The 25,385-nt window shown below is 46.3% G+C and overlaps 1 protein-coding gene across 1 annotated transcript; it reads right to left on the minus strand.

Annotated features, from left to right (window-relative positions):
* Positions 1 to 183: 183 nt before the first annotated feature.
* On the minus strand, positions 184 to 25,161 carry LOC115082575 (the record flags this gene model as incomplete). Its single annotated transcript, XM_029586793.1, has 4 exons — positions 24,931 to 25,161; positions 23,041 to 23,136; positions 7,701 to 7,843; positions 184 to 369 (listed from the first exon to the last, which is right to left on the minus strand). Coding segments are annotated over exons 1-4 (609 nt in total), but the record flags the coding sequence as incomplete, so codon positions are not given.
* Between the last annotated feature and the right edge of the window lie 224 nt (positions 25,162 to 25,385).

Genomic DNA, 25,385 nt, shown 5'->3' on the forward strand with positions numbered 1-25,385 from the left:
TGTTCCCCCTTGACGATTGATGTATGCTACCGTAGTTGCGTTTTTGGAGAGTATCCTCACGGCTTGACAAAGCACCAGGGGAAGGAAACGCTTCAACGCCAGACGAATCGCTCTGGTTTCCAGACGATTCCAATCGGTTTCCACTGACGTCCATCGCCCCTGGGCCGATTTCATTTGACACACCGCTCCCCAGCCGGAGAGGCTGGCATCCGTGGTGATTATCACCCACTGTGGGATCTCAAAGTCCACACCCTGCAGCAAGTGATCCAGACTGAGCCACCAGTACAGGCTGTCCTTGGCCACATCAGACAGCGGCAGGAGGGCTTGAAACTCCCGAGACATTAACTTCCAGCGGGAGAGTAAGGCTCTCTGCAAAGGACATATATGTGCAAAGGCCCAAGGAACTAAATTGATAGTTGAAGCCATAGAGCCCAGAACCTGGAGATAGTCCCATGCTGTGGGGAGAGAGAGGCAACTGAAGCGCTGTACTTGAGAGATAAGAGACCGAGCATGGTCCGGACGAAGAAAGACTTTGCCCACAGTGGTATCGAAGCGTGCTCCTAAGAAGAAGTCTAACAACTGAGAGGGAATAAGAATGCTTTTGGCAAAATTGACGACCCATCCGAGAGATTGGAGAAGCTGTAAGAATCCCCTCCCTCCATAGGGCTGCTGCCAAGAGCAGTTGCCAGGCCGAAAGGCAGGGCCTGAAATTGAAAATGCTGACAGAGGATTTTGAAACGAAGAAAGTGTTGATGTGCCTTGAGGATGGGAATGTGAAGATAAGCTTCCGACAAGTCCAAGGAGGCTAGAAATTCTCCACGGTGTACCGCCGCTATTACGGAGCGTAACGTTTCCATCCTGAAGTGTGGAATCTTGAGAGCCTTGTTGACCATTTTGAGATCTAGAATCGGACGGAAGGAGTCTTCCTTCTTGGAAACAATGAAGTAGACGGAATAATGACCTGACCCTTGCTCTGTCGGGGACACCGGAAGAATGGCCCCTAAGGCCAAGAGCCGGTCGAGCGTCTGATGCACTATGCGTTGCTTCTTCACTGGGCTGCAGGGAGAGAAACCTGTCTCTTAGGGATCGAGCAAATTCTAAAGCGTAGCCGTGCTGTAGAATATCTAGAACCCATTGATCTGAGGTAATTGTGATCCACTCCTCGTAGAAGAGGGAGAGACGTCCCCCTATCCTGGGGGTCAAAGAGTGGGCTGGCAAGCCTTCATTGGGAAGATTTGGAAGGTGCCCCCTGAGAGAAGCTATCCCGAGCTGGCTCCGGCCCTGAAAGGAATGAGACCAGGACTGGGAACGAGAAGAAGGCGGTCTCTGAGAAGCCGGTCTTGACTGTCAAAAACGCCGCTGACCCCTTAAATGGCTTCTGGTGGAGCTGAACGCCCTGGAACTCCGTGGACAATCCTCCGGCAACTTATGCACCTTATTCTCTTCGAGGGATTTGATGATCTGCTCCAGATCTTCTCCAAAAAGCAATTTTCCCTTGAAGGGCAGGGCCTCCTACTGAGTCTTGGAAGAAGAATCCGCCGACCAGTTACGAAGCCAGAGAAGGCGTCTAGCAGAGACTGCTGAAACTATTGATCTGGCCAGCACACAGAGAAGGTCATATAAAGCATCTGCTCCATAAGCTATCACAGCTTCCAGATGCTCTGCCTGTTGCGCTTCCTCTGGAGGCAGCTCTTGAGTACTGAGCAATTGTTGAACCCACCGGAGACCTGCCCATTGCGTGAAGGAGCTACAGACAGCAGCTCTGACCCCCAAAGCAGATACCTCAAAGACTCTCTTGAGGTATACTTTGAGCTTCCGGTCCTGTAGGTCTCGCAGAGCAGCTCCTCCAGTTACCAGAATAGTAGTCCTTTTCGTAACCGCCAACACTGACGCGTCCACTTTAGGGACTTTGAGGAGATCTAGGAATTAGTCTGGAAGAGGGTATAGCTTTCCATAGCTCTGCCTATCCTCAGAAAAGCCTCAGGGGAATCCCATTCTCTGGACAACAATTGAAGAAGCATAGGATGAAAAGGAAAGGTTTTCGCTGGTGGACGTAGGCCGGCAAGGACGGGGTGCCCCTTCTTTGTCACCGTACTAGGCCTGGGGGATCCTATGGAGCCTCAATATCCAACTCTTGCAGAACATGGAGGATGAGAGTGTCTAACTCATCCCTCTGAAATAGGCGTAAAAGTCTGGGGTCATCTCCTTCCATTTGTACATATGGACAGGGATCATCCAGGTCTGGATCAGGAAGAGGACCCTGAGGAAGAGAATCAGGGTTAACCGTATGAGGGACCACCTGGTAGATCCTTCAGGAATCCCTGCTCCTTGAGGGACCTCTGTAGAACCTAGGGGATGTGTTGATAAAACAAGAAGGAAGGCGATCTAAAAAAGCCGTGGAGGCAACAGAAACAATAGATGCCAGGTAGTCCTTCTCATTCCATTGAGAAGGAGACCGGTGCGCCGTTCTGTACAGTTTTCTGATTTATATCCTCACAGCCTTGAGTGCCAGCCAGCCTCGGCGCATACAATAGCGCTCTGTCTAAATTTGTCTTCAAAATAAACTCCTAGTCACGCCCTGCAGGACACCTTTACTATTGTTGTTCCATGACTACAATTTACAGCTTTCCAGAAAAAATCATTGGCAAAAATTTATCTTCAGATTCACTTATGACATTTTTACAAAGCCCCTGAGGCAGCCCCCAAGAGAGGGGGGCGAAACTCGGCCTGAGTCGGGCATTTTTATTGGATTTACAAGTCTCCTAATAAAGCATCTTAACGGACATTACCTGGCATCTATTGTTTCTGTTGCCTGAACCTAGGGGATGTGTCATCTTGCTCACCTTAGGGGGAGGAGGCCCTGATGCTGGATCCTGTTGCTGGCCTAATCTGGCTAAATAGGCATTATGAAGCAAAAGTATAAAGTCCATAGAAAAAAGCCCAGGAGGAGGTCCCAAAGAAGGAACAGTAGGGAGGTCCCCCGAAGGTGGCTCTGGGTCCAGAGGGTTAATGGGAGTTAGAATCGGCGGCGAAGGAGAAAATACGGGGTCTGAATCGCCATCTGGCTGCATTGGAGCAGCCGGCTCCAAAAACAATATGGCCACAGTTCCCGTGCTAGATGGGATCGGGGCCGACCTCTTAACAGTGAGTTGCGCTTGCGAGTGCGAAGCAGGACGCCCAGCCGGTCTCGAGGGACCCTCCCCACCAGGGAGGAACTTCGCACAGATGCTTCACTTTTTTTAAGGAGTTGTTTATTTATTTTTATTTAATTCTTTTCTATACTGACCTTCATGGTCATAACCATATCAGATCAGTTTACATAGAACAAGGGGGTATAACTTTAACAAATCATTTAACTAGAGCAAAAAAAAAAAAAAAAAAAGAGCAAAAAAAAGTTACAATCAACAGGGTGGAATAACTTGGAGGCTAGAACAGCCGGAAAATAGGATAGGGGACAGAGGTTAACAAAGAACACTTGGGAATAAGAGTTAGGAGATTAAACGTATTAGATACTTATTAGTAGGTTCCTGGTTGCATTATTAGCGAGGTATGGCTAAAGGCCATTGTATGTTTCTGAGGGTTACGGGAAGGCTTGACGGAATAGCCAAGTCTTGAGTTTTTTCCTGAATGTTAGATGGCAGGGCTCCAGTCTAAGGTCTGTAGGGATGTTATTCCAGATGGCTGGGCCTGCTATCGAGAACGCCCGGTCTTTAGTCGTAGTATGACGGGTAGCTTTGGTTGGGGGGGCTTGCAGGGTTCCTTTGTACGTTTCTCTGATGGGTCTGGTAGAGGTGTGGATCTTCTTGATTATTATACGGCATTGTTCATTGTATAATATACACCACGTTCTTAGAGGTACAACTGGAATGCCTCTTCCTTTTCACTCTGTATCCCGTAATGGGATCATGCCACTCTACTCCATCTATTGTGGTTGCACACATGTCACACCGTTTTACACGGTCTATGTTGGCCCTGCTGTGGCTCGCCATTTGCATTAGGAGATGAAACCCGACAGTGAGGAGAGAGGATACAACGAGGACTCCCCTGATGAAGAAAAATTTGCTTTTCGAAACATGGCCATGTTGGGAGAACTTGACAGCTAAGTGTTTTTGGGACATTTGACGTTAATAGGAATTTTAAGAGGCGTACAGCCTGTTTGTGATAGAGTTAAATATTCCCTAGGCGTTCTTTGAAAGTATTTAAGTGGCGCGCTCAGGAGGTTTAAGGGAGATTTAAAGCACAGATGAATTTGAAGCAGCACTTGGCGCAAAGCCCTTTAGGTTGGCATATATAGCAGGGATATAAGTGTCAAATTAAAAAATGATGTATTTAGCATTGTAATTGCATTGTATGCAGGGGAATTTCTAGCACTTTATATATTTTATGTATAGAATGAGTGGGGAATGAATGAGATGTGTATGGTACGAATGAATGTATTTAAGGGTAAAGCATGAGTGTGATTTTAGAGTGTTCAGGTTAGGGTCCGAGTAGGTTACATTAATGAACAGCCATATTGAATGTATTTAAGAGAAATATTTGGTTAATAAATGATAATTAAATGCAGAGATTGACTTTAGGAACTCTGATTTTGTGGTGTGATGTATATAGCAGAGAGACTTTGATATTTAAGCGCTTTTGGGACACCTAAAGTGAACTAGGAATTCAAGCGGCGTGCTCAGTCGGTTTGAGAGACATTCAAAGTCTGTAAGAAGTTGAAGCAGTGCTGAACGCTAAGCCAGTTAAGATTGTTGTTCAAGACACAAAAAGTTTCTTCAAAAACATTACTGATTTTATAAAAATGTATTGAGAAAAATTGAAAATTTTATTAAATATTTTTAAACTGAGAGTGGGAGGGAGGTAGGTTCATGATTACAATTGAAAAATGGATGTAGCAAGGCCATGGAGGCATACAACAGATAACCAGGTAACTAGGGCCTGTAATTTACTAACTCTGCGAGTGGATGTGATCGCAAAAGGAAAAATCACTTTCCATGTGAGATAGCGAAGATCACAGGATTGGAGAGGCTCGAATGGTGGTTTTATGAGCCTACCCCATCCCATATTAAAATGTATTATATCAATAGTGGGTGGGGTATTGTGGAGAAACATATTGGCAATAAGAACATAAGACACAAGTCACTGGCCACATCTGATGCGCAGCAGAAAAGAGTAAGAACATAAGAACATGCCATGCTGGGTCAGACCAAGGGTCCATCAAGCCCAGCATCCTGTTTCCAACAGTGGCCAAACCAGGCCACAAGAACCTGGCAAGTACCCAAACACTAAGAAGATCCCATGCTACTGATGCCAGAAATAGCAGTGGCTATTCCCTAAGTAAACTTGATTAATAGCCGTTAATGGACTTATCCTCCAAGAACTTATCCAAACCTTTTTTAAACCCAGCTACACTAACTGCACTAACCACATCCTCTGGCAACAGATTCCAGAGCTTAATTCTGCATTGAGTGAAAAAGAATTTTCTCCAATTAGTCTTAAATGTGCTACTTGCTAACTTCATGGAATGCCCCCTAATCCTTCTATTTTCCCGAAAGGGTAAATAACCAATTCACATCTGCTCGTTCACGAGCTCTCATGATCTTAAAGACCTCTATTATATCCCCCCTCAGCCGTCTCTTCTCCAAGCTGAACAGCCCTAACCTCTTTAGTTTCTCCTTATTGAGGGGCTGTTCCCCAGTGCCTTATTTTCCCCCAGTCTGAGCATGTGAAAGATGGGGAGGAGGGCTCTTCCTGCTGATTGTGCCTGCTTCTCCTCCCATCTATCTCCTGCCAAGTAACAGCTGAGCAATGAGGCTGACTCACATTTTCGCATATGTTCTCCTATGGATGCTGTTTGGCCCTGTAATTGTTTCCTGCTCTTTTGGGCTGCCGGCTCTATCAGAACCCACCCAGACTAGAACAACAGTGCCAACAACCTGGATTTCCCTTCCCTGCCTCCAAGCTCCTCATTTTCATTCCCCTCCTAACTAGCCCAGCCATCACAGTGACAATCCTTAGCCAGGATGCTGGCTACGGATTTGACTACCACAGTGGGCTGTGGCGGTCAAAAAAGCAAACAATGTCAGGACTAGGAAGGGAATGGTTAATAAAATGGAAAATGTCATAATGCCTCTGTATCGCTCCATGGTGAGACCGCACCTTGAATACTGTGTACAATTCTGGTCGCTGCATCTCAAAAAAGATATAATTGCGAAGGAGAAGGTACAGAGAAGGGCAACCAAAATGATAAAGGGGATGGAACAGCTCCCCTATGAGGAAAGGCTGAAGAGATTAGGGCTGTTCAGCTTGGAGAAGAGATGGCACAAGAGGGATACGATAGAAGTCTACAAAATCATGAAAGGACTTGAATGGATAAATGGGAATCAGTTATTTTCTCTTTCGGATAATAAAAGGACTAGGGGCACTCCATGAAGTTAGCAAATCGGAGAAAATTCTTTCATTAAATGCCCAATTAAGCTCTGGAATTCATTGCCAGAGGATGTGGTTAGTGCAATTAGTGTAGCTGGGTTTAAAAAAGGTTTGGATAAATTTCTAGAGCAGAAGTCCATAAAATGCTATTAATCAATAAGGATTAGTAGCTTGGGATCTATACATTTAATGTTTGGGTACTTGCCAGGTTCTTGTGGCCTGGATTGGCCACTGTTGGAAACAGGATGCTGGGCTTGAGGGACCCTTGGTCTGACCCAGTATGGCAATTTCTTATGTTCTTACCTAGGGGCCACAGGCCTGGTATATAGGAGCCCCTGAATCTGGCTAATAGATGTTGTTGTTGCAACCCAATGGGGGGGCCGTGAATGCAGCCTGGGCAGCATCTCCTGCCCTGAGCGCCAGGAGCCAGGCTCGGGAATAGATTACTTGCCTAGTTATGTATTTGCTTTGGGCTGTATGGGGATTTTCTTTCTAATTATAACGGTGCTAATGTATCATTGTGCTCTCTGCATTTGTAACTGGCCTTGAACGCAGCACCGTACAGAGACGCATAGGAGATGGGCCCTGCTCCTCAGATCTTACACTCTAGTCAAGATCCACACCAAGAAACAAATAAGAGGCTTTGATTTACAGCAACGAGGCCACAATTAGGAAGAATCGAACCAGGTGGTTATAGGTGGCATGAGACCTCATAAGAAACAGGCAGTAGTGTGGGTGGGTGGGAATCTAAATCTTTCCCAAAACGTTTCAGCACTGCTACAGACACCCGGACTCCAGCGGTCAAGCTAGCTCAAGCCAGTCCTCTGCAATCCTAAAGAATCCATTAGAGGAAACCGCTTAAATCGCTAAACCCCACACACAGAGTGCACCCACCAAGGACAACTACATGCAAGCTCCTGATCCCAGCTTTCTGCACAGGTCCCATGAAAAGAAGGCTGCAGAATTCATCTTTCACCGAAAGTTTAAGCTAGTGGGATGCTACCGATGTTAATAGGGCAGTAGCACAACACTGCTACTGCCCCATTAACTCAGGCCCTCCCAGAAATCCCTTTTATATCTCTACAAAGACGTGGTTTGTACCCAGAAACCTACCTCGGTCTTCGATTCGCTTGTCCCACACCCCCTCCTCCATCCCTGCACCTGCAGGTACTTCTCTTCTGGATCTCTCCTCACCCTTTCCCCTCCCCTTCATTTCCTTACATCCTCCCACCAGCTATTCCTTTCCCCCTGCATCCCTTCACCCTCCCTCTTACCTTCAGAGCAGCTTCGTAGTTTCCCAGCTCGGCAAAGCATTCTCCGATCCTCCTGTTGGCCACGGCACAGCCAATGAGATCGCAGAGGCCCTCAAAGATGTGCAGCTCCTGCCGATGCTCCTCTATCGCCTCCCGAAAATGACCTGAGGCGAGAGCAGGGAGAGACACGGCGTCCATGATTACAAGAAACAGCTGGCGCAGATGGTGCAGGGTCCGAAGCTGCAGAAAGCAAATGTTGCTTACCTGTAACAGGTGTTCTCACAGGACAGCAGGATGTTAGTCCTCACATATAGGTGATATCATAGGATGGAGCCCAATCACGGAACACTTTTGTCAAAGTTTCTAGACCTTTGACTGGCCCCTACTGGGCATGCCCAGGATGGCACTAACCCTGCAGCCAGCAGGGGTCCCCCTTCAGTCTTGTTTAAAACTACAGGAGGTGCCGAAAAATAAAATAGGAAAACGTTACGAACCCAACACAGCGGGGTGGCAGGCGGGTTTTGTGAGGACTAACAACCTGCTGTCCTGTGAGAACACCTGTTACAGGTAAGCAACATAAGAAAATGCCATACTGGGTCAGACCAAGGGTCCATCAAGCCCAGCATCCTGTTTCTAACAGTGGCCAATCCAGGCCACAAGAACCTGGCAAGTACCCAAAAACTAAGTCTATTCCTTGTTACCGTTGCTAATGGCAGTGGCTATTCTCTAAGTGAACTTAATAGCAGGTAATGGACTTCTCCAAGAACTTATCCAATCCTTTTTTAAACACAGCTATACTAACTGCACTAACCACATCCTCTGGCAACAAATTCCAGAGTTTAATTGTGCGTTGAGTAAAAAAGAACTTTCTCCGATTAGTTTTAAATGTGCCACATGCTAACTTCATGGAGTGCCCCCTAGTCTTTCTACTATCCGAAAGAGTAAATAACCGATTCACATCTACCCGTTCTAGATCTCTCATGATTTTAAACACCTCTATCATATCCCCCCTCAGTCGTCTCTTCTCCAAGCTGAAACGACCTAACCTATTTAGTCTTTCCTCATAGGGGAGCTGTTCCATTCCCCTTATTTTGGTAGCCCTTCTCTGTACCTTCTCCATCACAATTATATCTTTTTTGAGATGCAGCGACGAGAATTGTACACAGTATTCAAGGTGCGGTCTCACCATGGAGCGATACAGAGGCATTTTGACATTTTACGTTTTATTCACCATTCCCTTCCTAATAATTCCCAACATTCTGTTTGCTTTTTTGACTGCTGCAGCACACTGAACCGACGATTTCAATGTGTTGTCCACTATGACGCCTAGATCTCTTTCTTGGGTTGTAGCACCTAATATGGAACCCAACATCGTGTAATTATAGCATGGGTTATTTTTCCCTATATGCATCACCTTGCACTTATCCACATTAAATTTCATCTGCCATTTGGATGCCCAATTTTCCAGTCTCACAAGGTCTTCCTGCAATTTATCACAATCTGCTTGTGATTTAACTACTCTGAACAATTTTGTGTCATCTGCAAATTTGATTATCTCACTCGTCGTGTTTCTTTCCAGATCATTTATAAATATATTGAAAAGTAAGGGTCCCAATACAGATCCCTGAGGCACTCCACTGCCCACTCCCTTCCACTGAGAAAATTGTCCATTTAATCCTACTCTCTGTTTCCTGTCTTTTAGCCAGTTTGTAATCCATGAAAGGACATCGCCACCTATCCCATGACTTTTTATTTTTCCTAGAAGCCTCTCATGAGGAACTTTGTCAAACGCCTTCTGAAAATCCAAGTATACTACATCTACCGGTTCACCTTTATCCACATGTTTATTAACTCCTAAAAAAGTGAAGCAGATTTGTGAGGCAAGACTTGCCCTGGGTAAAGCCATGCTGACTTTGTTCCATTAAACCATGTCTTTCTAAATGTTCTGTGATTTTGATGTTTAGAACACTTTCCACTATTTTCCTGGCACTGAAGTCAGGTTAACCGGTCTGTAGTTTCCCGGATCGCCCCTGGAGCCCTTTTTAAATATTGGGGTTACATTTGCTATCCTCCAGTCTTCAGGTACAATGGATGATTTTAATGATAAGTTACAAATATTTACTAATAGGTCTGAAATTTCATTTTTTAGTTCCTTCAGAACTCTGGGGCGTATACCATCCGGTCCAGGTGATTTACTACTCTTCAGTTTGTCAATCAAGCCTACCACATCTTCTAGGTTCACCGTGATTTGATTCAGTCCATCTGAATCATTACCCATGAAAACCTTCTCCATTACGGGTACCTCCCTAACATCCTCTTCAGTAAACACCGAAGCAAAGAAATCATTTAATCTTTCCGCGATGGCCTTATCTTCTCTAAGTGCCCCTTTAACCCCTTGAGCATCTAACAGTCCAACTGACTCCCTCACAGGCTTTCTGCTTCGGATATATTTAAAAATGTTTTTACTGTGAGTTTTTGCCTCTACAGCCAACTTCTTTTCAAATTCTCACTTAACCTGTCTTATCAATGTCTTACATTTAACTTGCCAATGTTTATGCTTTATCCTATTTTCTTCTGTTGGATCCTTCTTCCAATTTTTGATTGAAGATCTTTTGGCTAAAATAGCTTCTTTCACCTCCCCTTTTAACCATGCCGGTAATCGTTTTGCCTTCTTTCCACCTTTCTTAATGTGTGGAATACATCTGGACTGTGCTTCTAGAATGGTATTTTTTAACAATGACCACGCCTCTTGGACATTTTTTACTTTTGTAGCTGCTCCTTTCAGTTTTTTTCTAACAATTTTTCTCATTTTATCAAAATTTCCCTTTTGAAAGTTTAGCACGAGAACTGTGGATTTGCACACTGTTCCTCTTCCAGTCATTAAATCAAATTTGATCATATTATGATCACTATTGCCAAGTGGCCCCACCACCGTTACGTTACCTCTCTCACCAAGTCCTGTGCTCCACTGAGAATTAGATCTAAAATTGCTCCCTCTCTCGTCGGTTCCTGAACCAATTGCTCCATAAAGCTATCATTTATTCCATCCAGGAACATTATCTCTCAAGTGTGACCCGATGATACATTTACCCAGTCAATATTGGGGTAATTGAAGTCTCCCATTATTACAGCACTACCAATTTGGTTAGCTTCCCTAATTTCTCTTAGCATTTCACTGTCCGTCTCACCATCTTGACAAGGTGGATGGTAGTATACCCCTATCACTATAGTCTTCCCCGACACACAAGGGATTTCCACCCATAAAGATTCAATTTTGTATTTACCCTGCCTCCCAACCTTCAGGAAGAGACTTAAGACTTGGCTCTTCAAACAAGCTTTCCCGGACTCCAGCTAATGTCCTTCAACTTCAAGTTCTAACACACAACCAGCTCATTTAACTGTTCGTTGTAAATATTTAAAATGCTATTAACCTTTTCTTTTTCCTTCCTCTCCCAGTTTAAGCATCCCTGTTTTTTGTAACTGCTTTCTTCCGCACTACAATTCCAGTTTGTTTTTTCTTTCTATGCACCACTGTTTTAATGTAAACCAGCATGATGTGATTTTATCATGGATGCCGGTATATAAAAACCTTAAATAAATAAATAAATAAATAAATAAATAAATAAAATAAATTAAATTAAATTTAGTCTCATGCAGGATGTTTATCCTGTTGGACTCTATGCCATCCCGGACAGCGCCACACCGCCTCCCGGGTGCTCCTCTCTGTCATTGCGATATAATTTGTACCCCGGTATAGCACTGTCCCATTGGTTATCCTCCTTCCACCATGTCTCTGAGATGCCAATTAAGTCTATGTCATCATTTACTGCTATACATTCTAATTCTCCCATCTTACTTCTTAGACTTCTGGCATTAGCATACAAACATTTCAAAGTTTGTTTTTTGTTTGTATTTTCATTCTGCTTTTTAATTGATAGGGATAAGTTAGAATTTTTCAGCTCAGGTGAGTTTTTAGTTACAGGCACTTGGACTACTTTTCTAATTATTGGAACCTCACTGTCGGGATGCCCTAATTCTAATGCATCATTAGTATCCTTTAAAGATACATCTCTCCGAACCATGCGCTGCTGAGCGACTGTCGGCTTTCCCCTTTGTTCTAGTTTAAAAGCTGCTCTATCTCCTTTTTAAAGGTAAGCAACATTTGCTTTCTCACAGGACAAGCAGGATGGTAGTCCTCACATATGGGTGAGTACCGAGCTGAGGATGTCCGAGAAATGCACCAAATGTACCCAAGATGTGCAATAGGCACAAGGACTGGGGTGGAATTTGGTAGAGGGCATCCTGAACCCCACCGGGCAGGCGGAAGGGTGTTGGTACATCAAGTTGTAAATAGGTTACGAAGGACAGACTGGCCGAAGATGGAATCTCGTCTTCCGGCCTTGTCTAAGCAATAATGGGCTGTAAAGGTGTGGAGAGAACTCCAGGTAGCAGCCCTGCAGATGTCAGGAAGCGGCACAGAGCGTAGGTGTGCTACTGAAGTCGCCATGGCCCTCACAGAGTGTGCTTTAACACGGTCTTGAAGTGGAATGCCTGCTTTCTGATAGCAAAAGGATATGCAGACCGCCAACCAGGAGGAGAGAGTCTGCTTACCCACAGGCTGCCCCAATTTGATAGGATGGAAAGAGACAAACAGTTGAGTGCTTTCCCTGTGGGCAGCTGTATGGTCTAGGTAGAACGCTAGAGCCCGTTTACAGTCGAGGGGGTGCAGAGCCTGTTCTCCTGGGTTGGAGTGGGGCCTGGGAAAAAAAGGTAGGTAACATGATGGATTGATTAATGTGAAACTCCGATACTACCTTAGGTAAGAACTTAGGGTGAGTGCGGAGTACTGCCCGGTCCTGCAGAATTTTAGTGTAAGGCGGATAGGTAACTAGGGCCTGTAACTCACTAACTCTGCGAGCCGAAGTGATTGCCAAAAGGAAAATCACGTTCCATGTGAGATAACGAAGGTCACAGGATTGAAGAGGCTTGAATGGTGGTTTCATGAGCCGACTCAAAACCAGATTGAGGTCCCAAGAAGGGGCTAGAGGACACAGTGGAGGCTTCAGGTGAAGCAAGCCTTTCAGAAAACGTGTTACGAGGGGTTGCACCGAAATAGGAACGTCCCTGACACCTTTATGGAAGGCGGCCACCGCACTGACATGCATTCTGATGGAAGAAGTTTTTAGACCTGATTCTGACATGTGCCAGAGATAGTCTAGAAACTTCGTGGTGAAACAGGTAAAGGGATCAAGGGATTGAGAAGAACATCATGACTTAAACCTGTTCCATTTGTATAGGTAAGATTTTCTCGTGGAAGGCTTCCGTGAAGCAATCAGGACCCGGGAAACTGGCTCCTAAAGGTTAAGTGGCTGAAGAATCAACCTTTCAACATCCAGGCCGTCAAGGACAAAGCCTGAAGACTGGGGTGGCGTAGGCACCCGCCGTTCTGAGTGATCAGAAGCGGGTCATTTCCTAAGGGAATGTGCCTGCGAATGGAGAGATCCTGAAATATTGGAAACCACACTTGGTGAGGCCAGTGAGGTGCTATCAGGATCATGCATCCTTTGTCCTGATATAACTTCATGAGAGTCTTCGAGAGAAGTGGAAGTGGAGGGAATGCATATAGGAGACCGGTTGCCCATGAGAGGGAGAACGCATCTCTTGGCTGTGAGTGTTGGCTGCGAGTGAGAGAGCAAAAGTTCTCTACCTCGTGGTTTTGAGGTGACGCAAAGAGGTCTATGCGAGGATGACCCCAACGTTGGAATATTGCGTCCGCTACTGTGGGGTTGAGGGACCATTTGTGCGGAAGGAAAGCACAACTTAGGTTGTCCGCCAACACATTGTCCCCTCCCGGCAAATAGGTGGCCTTGAGGTACATCGAGTGGGAGAGGGCCTCCGCCCATATCTGCGCAGCTTCCTGACACAGTAGGTAGGAGCCCATTCCTCCCTGTTTGTTGATGTACCACATGGCCACCTGGTTGTCAGTCTGAATCAGGATGACCTGATTGGAAAGGCGATCCTGAAATACCCAGAGAGCATATCTGATTGCTCGAAGCTCCAGGAAATTGATTCGGTGTTTGGCTTCCTCTGGAGACCAAGTTCCTTGTGTTTTCAAATTGGCCACATGGGCTCCCCAGCCGAGGTTGGAAGAATCGGTGGTGAGAATTATCTGAGGGTCTGAACCCTGGAAGAGAAGGCCTTGGAGGAGATTGATCTGATTTTTCCACCAGGCTAGAGACTGATGGAGTGAGTTAGTGATGTGGATAATGGTTGATAGAGGTTGGACGGACTGAGTCCATTGTGACCTCAGAATCCACTGCATGACTCTCATGGCCAAGCGGGCCATTGGGGTAACCTGTACTGAGGACGCCATGTGTCCCAGTAGGATGAGGAAGTGGCGTGCCGTCGTGCGGCGCTGAGACTATAGCTGGTGTGCGAGGGAGATGAGTGAGAGCTCGCTGTCGTGGCAGAAATGCCTTTGCCTGCAAGGTGTCCACATCTGCCCCTATGAATGATAAAGTTTGAGATGGGACTAAGCAGGATTTTGCGTAGTTGACGAGAAATCCTAGCAAAGTCAGAGTGTGTAAAGTAAGACGTAGGGACGACAGAGCAGCTTGCTGAGTGGGAGCCCTGATCAACCAATCGTCTAGATAAGGGTAGACATGAATATGTTTAGTTCTGAGGAAGGCTGCTATTACTACGAGGCATTTGGTGAAGACTCGTGGTGCAGATGCCAGGCCGCATGGGAGCACTCGGTATTGATAGTGCTTGGGGCCTACTAGAAATCTCAGGAACCTGCGATGAGATGGATTTATCGCAATGTGCGTGTACGAATCTTGGAGATTGAGAGAGCAGAGCCAGTCTACTCTTTGCAGAAGAGGAAGGAGGGAACCCAAGGTTACCATCTTGAACTTTTCTCGTTGGAGGTACTTGTTGAGGGCACGTAGGTCCAGAATTGGACGAACGCCTCCTGATTTTTTCGGGATTAGAAAGTATCGGGAATAGAATCCTAGGCTTTGTTGAGAGTAAGGTACTGGTTCTATTGCTCTGGCCTGGAGGAGGGAGACCTCCTGCTCCAGGAGTAGCGAGTGGTCGGATGCTCTCCACGCCAGTAGAGGTGGGGAGTCTGGTGGAATGGAGAGAAAGTTCAGGCGATAACCTTGAGAGATTATGGTAAGGACCCACTAGTCTGAGGTGATTGTGTGCCACCTGTTGTAGAAATGGCACAATCAACCTCCTACTGGTATTTGAGGCAGTGGAAACTGGCTGCTGCTCTCTATGCAGGAGTCAAAAACCGGAAGCAGGGCCCGGCTGAGGAGCTGCTTGCGGCTTTTGTTTACGAGGTTGACGAGACTGGGCCTTTTGGAAAGGCCTCGTGGAACGAGTCCTAGACTGTGGTGGATAGGACTTCTTTGGACGGAAGAATGACTTCTTAGTATCCTTCCTGAAAGGCTGTTTGGAGGAATACTCAGAGGGCATCAGAGAGATGCTCAATCTGTTCCCCAAACAGATTGTCTCCTATGCAGGGCAGATCAGATAATGTCTTGTACTTCAGGGTGCAAGTCCGAAGACTTAAGCCAGGCCCATCTTCTTGCCGAAATAGCAGTTTCAGATACCCTGGAAGCGGTGTCAAAGATGTCATAAGAAGATCTTATTTCATGCTTCCCTGCCTCAAAACCCTTGTGCACTAGGGTTAGAAGTTGTTCTTGGAATTGCTGAGGCAGGGACTCTGCAAAGTCCTGTATCTGCTTGAATAAGACCCTGCTGTACTGGGTCATATACAGCTGGTAGGAGGCGATCCGAGAGATAAGCATCGATCCCTGGAAGACACACCGGCCAATGGCATCCAGGAATTTCTGTTCCTTACCTGGGGAAAAGGAAGAGTGGGGTTTTGATCTTTTTGCCCTTTTTTGGGAAGATTCTACAACCACAGATTGGTGATCCAGCTGAGGTTTCTGGAACCCTGGGGCTGACTGGACCAAATAAGTGGTATCAGCTTTTCTGTTGACTGAGCAACAGAGCCAGGGTGTTCCCAGTTCTTTTTGAGGAGATCTAAAAGAACCTGGTGAATAGGGATAGAGGTTATTTCCTTGGGAGCATCCAGGAATTGTAACAGCTCCATCATTTGATGTCTGTCATGTTGTTCAGTCTGCAATTGGAAAGGAACCAATTCAGACATTTCCATCACAAAGTTTATGAAGGATAGGTCCTCTGGAGGAGAACACTTCCTGCGTTCAGTAGGAGAAGGTGGCGATAGCAAGTCATCGGTGTCTTGAGAAGAATCGTCTGTCCAGGTGTCATAGGAATCAGGACCTGCCACTCTAGAAGCCTGAGAAGGACAGGACGATGATATTCCTGAAGGTCCCGGTCTAGGCTCCGAAGGCACTGAGAGAAGTGCTGGAGGTACCGATGCAGGCATCGAGGACATCGATGGATGGATTAGTGGCGCTGATGGGCGCAACGGCATCGATGGTTGCAGCATCATCAGGACTCCTGATGGAGGAATGCGGAACGGTGTTTCCCCTCCCGATGACAGGGTAAGCGGGGAGGGCACCGGAACCATCGGTGGAAAAGCGGCTATAAGCGCTTCCATCTTCGAGAGCAGCGGTGCCAGTGCTGCCGGAATCTGATCGGTGGTCGGTTCCACAATCGGCACCGGTTTCGAAGGAACTTGGAGTCCGTGCATCGCCTTATCGATGGCCTCCTGAACCATCCGGTTCAGTTCTTCACAGAGACCTGGAGCAAGCAGCCCCAGCTCCAGAAAGGAGGAAGGAGAGAGGCATAGCCGGAGAGACCACCGATAAAGGTGGAGTTGCGGCTTCCGATACCCATCCGGGTGAGGGTTGCCTCGGTGACCCGGTCGCAGAAAGGGTTGGTGCCTTTTCTGGATGGGGTTTCTTCAATGGCGGCTCGGACGATGGCGAGGTCGAAGATTTTCCTTCCTCGATGGTCCGAGACTTGCGGTATTGATGCCAATGTTTCTCGCTACGATCCCCTTGGTCCTGAGGGGGAGCAGAGGTAGTTGAAGGCTGAGAAGTTGTCGACGCCGGACGGTCACCAGCCGGTGGCCGATACTGGCGCAAAGTGGACGGTGCCGGTTCAGACGATGACGGAGTTTGAGAACGGAAGAGAAGTTCCATTTTCTACATTCTGGCCTTGCGACCTTTTGGTGTCATTAAGGCACATTTGGTGCAAGTCAGGACATCATGCTCGCACCCAAGACACATTACACAGACTTTATGGGGGTCTGTAATGGACAGGGTACGAATACAGTCTGGGCACAGACGGAACCCTGACGCCATGGCCTTTGAAAAATGTAGCCGCGGTACAGTCGACGGCCAGAAGGCCAAACTCAACGGGAATCGATCAAAACCGGGTAAAAAACTTACCGCGGAGTAAAAAAAAATCGAAGGAGGGACCCCTGTGGGGAATGAAAGTTTTTAGTAATTCCGTGAGGAAATTTCCTGTCAGGAATCTCTGTGGAGCTCCTTAACCCGCGTGGCTACTGCTGCGCGGAAAAAAGAAGACTGAAGGGGGACCCCTGCTGGCTGCAGGGTCAGTGCCATGCTGGGCATGCCCAGTAGGTGCCAGTCAAGGTTCTAGAAACTTTGACAAAAAAGTGTTCCGTGATTGGGCTCCATCCTGTGATGTCACCCATATGTGAGGACTAACATCCTGCTGTCCTGTGAGAAACCGGGATCATCCCAGAGGAGCAGACAGATGTAGGCAGGTGCAGAGCCCAGCATTAGATCCCAGGTCTGCATCTCAGGAAGGGCTGGTTTGGCCCTGCAGAACAGTGGCATTTGGACAATTCATCCCAAAAGAATAAATTCTGACGTCCTCTGCACAACAATGAAAGCCATGCACTGGAAGAAGGGAGGGATGGTGGTAGGGATGTAAAATATTAAATGGATACATGATAAGAAAACCTTACAGATACATTTTAAAAGTCCTGCACGCACCAAAAGCAGGAGATAACGCGCACAAGTTGGGCTGGCACGCGCAGAGCGGATTTATAAGCCGCCCATGGATGTGAAAAGCTTCTAAAAAGGACTAGAGCATAGGCGTGTCAGGACCGGCCAAAAGATTATGCGGACAGGCGCTCACCGGGGTCCCCTGCTGTGTACATTTAATTCTGCTAGGGAGGACGGGTAAGCAGAAAAATAAAAACATTTAGGCCAGGCAGTGGAGTTTTAAGGGTCGGGCTAATGGGGTTTTGGCTATAAGATTAGGGAGGGTGTTTGCAATTCCTATCCCTAAACTGGGTGAACTGGGAACAAACTGGGAAAACAGGGTATGGCATCAGTGAGCGTCCCTTGTAAAATTTCCACAAGTTACATGGGAGATGCGGGATTTGAGCACATGTGACATCCACATAAAATTGTGCACACAAGTACGAGCATTCATCCTATTCTATAATATGCACACATATATGCGCAGCTAAGGATCCTCCAGGCTTATCCCAGGCTTTACCCCTCACTCCCCCCACAGCTAAGGATCCTCTGTGCTTATCCCAGGCTTTACCTCTCACTCCCTCACAGCTAAGGATCCTCTGTGCTTATCCCAGACTTTACCCCTCACTCCCCCACAGCTAAGGATCCTCTGTGCTTATCCCAGGCTTTATCCCTCACTCCCCCCACAGCTAAGGATCCTCTGTGCTTATCCCAGGCTTTACCTCTCACTCCCTCACAGCTAAGGATCCTCTGTGCTTATCCCAGACTTTACCCCTCACTCCCCCACAGCTAAGGATCCTCTGTGCTTATCCCAGGCTTTACCCCTCACTCCCCCACAGCTAAGGATCCTCTGTGCTTATCCCAGGCTTTACCCCTCACTCCCTCACAGCTAAGGATCCTCTGAGCTTATCCCAGGCTTTACCCCTCACTCCCTCACAGCTAAGGATCCTCTGTGCTTATCCCAGGCTTTATCCCTCACTCCCCCCACAGCTAAGGATCCTCTGTGCTTATCCCAGGCTTTACCTCTCACTCCCTCACAGCTAAGGATCCTCTGTGCTTATCCCAGGCTTTACCTCTCACTCCCCCACAGCTAAGGATCCTCTGTGCTTATCCCAGGCTTTACCCCTCACTCCCCCACAGCTAAGGATCCTCTGTGCTTATCCCAGGCTTTACCCCTCACTCCCCCACAGCTAAGGATCCTCTGTGCTTATCCCAGGCTTTACCCCTCACTCCCCCCACAGCTAAGGATCCTCTGAGCTTATCCCAGACTTTACTCCTCACTTAAAGAACATAAGCAATGCCATGCCGGGTCAACACAAGGTCTAGCAAGGTCAGCATTCTGTCTCCTCCTACAGTGGCCAGTCCGGGTCACTAGGACCCAGCAGATTCCCCCCCCCCCCCCAAAAAAAAAATAGATCTGTTATTCACTCCCAGAGATAGCAATTGTGCTTCCTAATCTAACTGGCTAATAATGTTTTATGAATTTATCCTACAGAATCCTAGTTACTTGAGAACAGCACTTTTTGGTTGGGTCATCTGTGTCCCCCTTGGATTATGTTTATCTATCAGCCACGAAGGGAAGGAAAGGGAGATGTTGCTACTATTTTTCAGTTTACCGTTAGGTTTCCTCCAGTTTCATAATATAAAAGATTATTGGTCTATCGTGCCACTAGAGAGCCAGTAGAATCCCTCCCAGATTTATTAGAGTTTATTAAACAATTACCTCTTCATTATTTTAAGCGATTTTAATGTCCATTTTGACAGCCTGGCTAGTATTTATGAGTGATTTTTCGATAGCTGTACAGAATATAGATCTGAATCGAGCAGTCAATGAGGCTAGCCATGAGACGGACCACAGATTGCACCAAATATTTTATTTAGACTCCGATTCCATTAACCCTTTACTTCAATCTTTATTATTCTCGGATCATAAATTAACAACTTTAATTTGCATTTGGCTGCCTGCCCTAAGACTAAAGATAGAGAAGTGCAGAAACGTCATCCACCAACTCATCTGATGCCCGATAAATTTATTAATTCACGGGGTGATACGTTTTCCGTATTAGCTGCAGGCCCAATCTGGCCTTAACCAGAAAGCCTTCATACTGTTAATGCAAATCCATCATTTCTCTCTGCTTCAACGGCAGGGGGAAAAGGAGAATTGGATTCGGTCAGCAACCGAGGGCTCCCGACTTTTTTGGTCAGGGGAAACAAGAATGGGGGTAACTTACTGGTGCGGCAGTAACTACCCTTAATCAATAAGCCTACATACTGTTAATGCATCTCCATCACTGCTCTCTGCTTCAACGGCAGAGGGAAAAGGGGAATTGGATTCGGTCAGCAACCAGCCAGGGCCCTGACTTTTACAGTTTGGGTAACTAAGTAAGGGGGTGACATGTATGGCACAGCTGGTGCTACCGAAAGCTTGCTGGGCAGACTGGATGGACTGTTGGTCCTTTTCTGTCGTCATTTCTATGGTTCTACGGATGGAGGAGAGTAGATTTTTTTTTTTGTATTTTAATAAATGAGTGTAACCATGGTAAGATTACCATTTAAATTACCATTAACACTACAACCAAAGAATGCTTCTTCAAGCTACAGGTCTTGAAGCAACTAAGACCGCTCTTACACTTCCAGGATTTCCGTTCTGTGCTTCAAGCAATACTGTTTTCAAAGATCAACTATTGTAATGCTCTACTACTCTGTCTCCCCGCTTCTTCGACCAAACCTCTACAGATGCTGCAAAACGCAGCGGCCAGGATCCTTACAAACACACGTCGCAAGGACCATATCACACCAATCCTAAAAGTCTTACACTGGCTTCCCATCCAATACAGAATACTTTTCAAAGCTCTCACTATCATCCACAAATCTGTCTACCAGCAATCCACTCTCCAACTCACCTTCCCTCTCGAACTACATACTTCCGCAAGGCCAATAAGAACTGCCTACAAAAGTTCGCTCAAGGCCCCTCCCAACAAATCATCAGTCCACAACTCTATTCACAAGCGAGCACTTTCGACAGCAGGTCCGCTACATTGGAATTCGCTTCCTCAAGACTTACACCAGGAACAATGCCATCTAACATTCAGAAAAAAACTTAAAACCTGGCTGTTCGCACAAGCCTACCGTTGAAGGAACCCCTTTCGACCAACACTGTCTCTCACCCTTCAACCTCTCCCTTATCCCTCCCCCCTACTCACCTCCCCTCCACTCCTCCCACCGGACATACCATGTTAATAACCGCTGAGGATAAATCTCTGTTTATGTAGTACTAATTTATTGTTTTTGTTGATTATATTTATCACTCCTTATTGTTATAGTTTAATTCTGCCCTATCTTCCATGTTTTACGCTCCCTGTTTTAATGTAACTTTTCATTTCTACTTAGTTGTTAATTGGTTTCCCCCTGTTCTATTGTAAACCGGTACGATAAGACCTGGTCTTGAGTATCGGTATAGTAAAAGAAGTTAAATAAAATAAAAATAAATTAAATAAATAAATAAATAAATGTATTGAAGGAATTGAAGGATTATCAGTCCAAATGCATTCATGGACTTTTTAAATACTTTCTATCCCTCAAGGTCAAATGGTTTCTGCCATTAATTCTGTTCTTTCTATGCTTTCCTCATTATATTTGCAACTGCGTAAGCTTATTGTTCTAAGGGATTTTAATTTACATTCTGATGATGCACGTTCAGCTACGGTTAGGGTAATAACCGCTGCTCCATGCAGGTTACCCCCATGCCTTCTGTTAAGGGTAGTAACTGCCGCTCCATGCAGGTTACCCCCACGCGCCTTCTGTTAGGGGCAGTAACTGCCGCTCCATGCAGGTTACCCCCACGCGCCTTCTGTTAAGGGCAGTAACTGCCGCACACTCCCCTTTTTTCATTTCTAACATCTAGCATTTAGGGATCTGCAGTCTCTATCCCATGCGCTTTTGATCTCATTTACCGTTTTCATCCTTACCACCTTCTCTGGGAGGTTATTCCAAGCATTCATTACCCTTTCCATGAAGAAACATTTCCTAATGTTGGTTCTGAGGTGTCCCCCCTGGACTAAGCTGAGATCCTAAGAAGAAACCGGAATTCTCAACAGAGGCCTAATGGGCTTTACTCCTTTTAAGAAAAACAACATATCTGGGCGAGAGGACAAGGGCTTACTTATTATGTGGCCCCCCTGTAGCAAATGATAGCTGCAACCTGAACGTTCAAGGAATTAAGTGTCAAACCCTAAGAAAGTCCATCCTGCAAACCATGGGCACCAACACTTTCCATTACTCAACAACTCTCCAGATGCGCACGAATGCTAGAGAAGTGGAAGACTTCCTAGCCTTTAAGAAGATTATTCACCATCTCATGGGAATAATCCTATTTTCCCAGACTTATCCCCTCAAGGGCCAGGCCGTATGACAAAACCCGATCCGGATCCTCATGCAGAACCAGATCCTGAGACAGTAACTCTCTGTGTGGAGGGAATCTTATTTATATTCTGTTTTTCGGCGCTTCAAAGTGGATTACATTCAGGTATTGTAAATATTTCCCTGTCCCCAGTGGGCTCAATCTAAGTTTGTACCCAAGGAATTTCCCCAATTTTAGCTTCCACCTCCAACCACAACACTAACTTCTGGACAAAACCAGTTAATTATGTATTTTTTATATTATGATTTTACAGTAAATCACTGTGGACTTGGCATTATCAGCGAGAAATAAGTGTAAATTATAAATAACAGTGTCCCATCATGAATTATTCTGCAGCAGAGACTAACCTGCAGATATCCCAGGGCTCCGATAAAGCAGTGTGGCTGCCACATTAGTCCACTTGAAAACACAGAAGGTTAACTAATACAATTAAGTGTATATTTACGTTCTCTCTATTTAATTTAGTTGGCATTTACGTTCTCTCTATTTAATCCCCAGCTTCTTTTCTATGCTCCAAGTTGTATTACTCCCTTGTTTTATTGTAACTGCATACCTTAACCTTCTCTTGTTTAATGTTTTTATCATTATTATTACTACAACTATTATTATTATTATTATTATTAAGATAAATGTTAGTTTTTTACCTTGTTTGTTACCTATCCACTTGTTAATTGTAAACCGACATGATGCGATATCTATTGCGAATGCCGGTATAGAAAAACTTAAAATAAATAAAATAAATAAATATATTTAGATAAATAAATAAAAGGAGTGTCCTTTTTATTAGATTAACTTGACATATTTCTTGACTAGCTTTTAAGTGCTCTCTTCCTCATGTACCCCTTATACATTTATTGTTGATCTTTATTTCTGTGCCTTCAAGACTCCAATAAATTGAGGACTGTCATTCAACAGGCCCTTCACAATGCCTTAAGAAAGCAAGCACCCATTGACTTCAATTCTAATAACAAAACTGTACAGAACTCACCATTCTTGGCCAATATTTCCCCCAGCTGGTTACAGATTGTGGCCTCCTCCTTCAGGTTCCTAGTTTTCTGGGCTTTGCTCTTTGCTTTCTCCAGCTCTATGAAGAGGAGAATAAAATAGCATCTTCCGCTCTTACATGCTGACGCTCTCATGCAAGATTGAGGAACAAAGATTCCATCCAACTTCAGACTCCAGCCTGATCACATCATAGGGTGCTAGGCAAAGGGCAAGGGGGTGGATAGGATATGAAGTGAACAGACCTGGGGGAGATGGCAGGGAACTACCCAATTCGCCAAGGCTGTAGGAAAGGATGGACTCCAGAGATGACTAGGGGATGTTGGAGGGGTGCAAAGGACAGTGCCAGATTACACAATAGGCACAGTAGGCATGTGCCTGAAGAACCCCTAAGGTTAGGGGGTCCCTCTACCCAGGGTCGGATTTATGATTATGGTGCCCATAGGCGGAAGACTAGAGCTGGGGGCTTTTCCCCCAAAAATCAATGACAAGCGGGGCAGTCCCAGGTTTTAGGTACCTTCAGAACTTGGCACCCTAGGCACTTGCTTATATTGCCTATGCCTAAATCCAGCCCTGCCCCCCTACACCCAGTGGGAGCACTGAGAGAAGAGGATCACCTTGCTGTTGGCTGAAAGGAATCAGTAAGTTTTGCTTGGGTAATTTTCTTTTTTTAAAAAGTATTGGGGCCAAGTTAACTATTGGGAAATATTTAGTGTGTTTGTGCTTTTAATAGTCAGTAAGGCAGCGAATAAACAGAAGTCAGACTGTTAGTAAATGTGAATTGGTTATTTACTCTTTCGGATAATAGAAGGACTAGGGGGCATTCCATGAAGTTAGCATGGGGCACATTTAAAACTAATCAGAGAAAGTTCTTTTTCACTCAACGCACAATTAACTCTGGAATTTGTTCCAGGGGATGTGGTTAGTGCAGTTAGTATAGCTGTGTTTAAAAAAGGATTGGATAAGTTCTTGGAGGAGAAGTCCATTACCTGCTATTAATTAAGTTGACTTAGAAAATAGCCACTGCTATTACTAACAACAGTAGCATTGGATAGACTTAGTTTTTGGGTACTTGCCAGGTTGTCATGGCCTGGATTGGCCACTGTTGGAAACAGGATGCTGGGCTTGATGGACCCTAAGTCTGACCCAGTATGGCATGTTCTTATATAGCCCCTAAGGGGGCCCCATATTCTTGAAGTCTAGAGGCCCCAGAGGGTCTTAACTTTCCACTGGCAGGGAATGCTGGGGATTGGTAAAGGAGATAATCTGAGATTTTATACATAGGGAACTGGTGTTGGGGTGGGGAGTGAAATGCTAGGATCTGACAGATGCCAGGGATGGTGAGGTGAAAAGAGCCGGGGCATGAGTCACTCTGAAGACAGCTGGAGAGGAGGGAGTGAAATCTCACAGACCAGAATCCGGAACGGGGAGAGGAGGGATGGTGCAAAGCTGTGGTGTGAAAGACCATAAGGAAAGTAGGATGGGGGGGGAGAGGTGGGGGCTGGGATCTAACAGACCCCCAAGATGATGGGGTGAGCTTGTATCTGACAGACTTCCCCCCCCCCCCCCGAAACTGCTGGGCAAACAGACTGCACGCAGCTCACCTCGACTAGCAGAAAGAAGTGGTCCTACCTGCATCCCACATCCACCTGCATCCCACATCCACCCCTCTCCTGCATATCCGAAAGGGCAAAGACCCCGATCCACTGAAGTCTCTCTCTGCAAGCTCCTCAGAGCTCCTGATCAGCGCTGCCTGCATCGAGTAACGTTATAGCAAGGCTTGAGAGGGGGGAGGGGGAGGCGCAGGGGCTGGGATTGAATAGACCGCGCTGATAGTGGGGTGGGGAGAGCTCGCGGCTCCTCCCTCCGTACTCACGCCGGAGCTCGCGGCTTCCACTCATCTCTTCTCTCTCCCCCGCCGGACCACGGATCCACCGAGCACTTCCCGCCTTACGGGCGCAGACCGAGGAAAGCCCGCGCTTCCTTAGAAATATTCGCCCCGCCCACCACCAATAGCCCACCACTTCCATTGGCCACGCTAATAAACACATTCCGCCCATCTCGTGTGACCATTGGATAACGGGAACGTCCGTTACTCTCCACTCTGACTGGAGCTATCCCGTGCCTGAGGCCCGAGCTTTCCCATTGGCCCAGGAAAGTCTAGCATGCGCCTGCTCAGAGGGTTTCCATTCTCCCCGCTCTGATAGGTTGCGCCGGTGGCCAATTGGCTGTGCGCGCAGCACAAGCTCCTCCTTAGCAGTGTTGCCAACCTCGCTTATTTACCGCGAGATTGGGCTTCTTTTTGTAGTCATTCGCGGGTTTTTTTTTTCC

Source organism: Rhinatrema bivittatum, unplaced genomic scaffold, assembly GCF_901001135.1.
Source record: "Rhinatrema bivittatum unplaced genomic scaffold, aRhiBiv1.1, whole genome shotgun sequence".
Classification (NCBI taxonomy): domain Eukaryota; kingdom Metazoa; phylum Chordata; class Amphibia; order Gymnophiona; family Rhinatrematidae; genus Rhinatrema; species Rhinatrema bivittatum.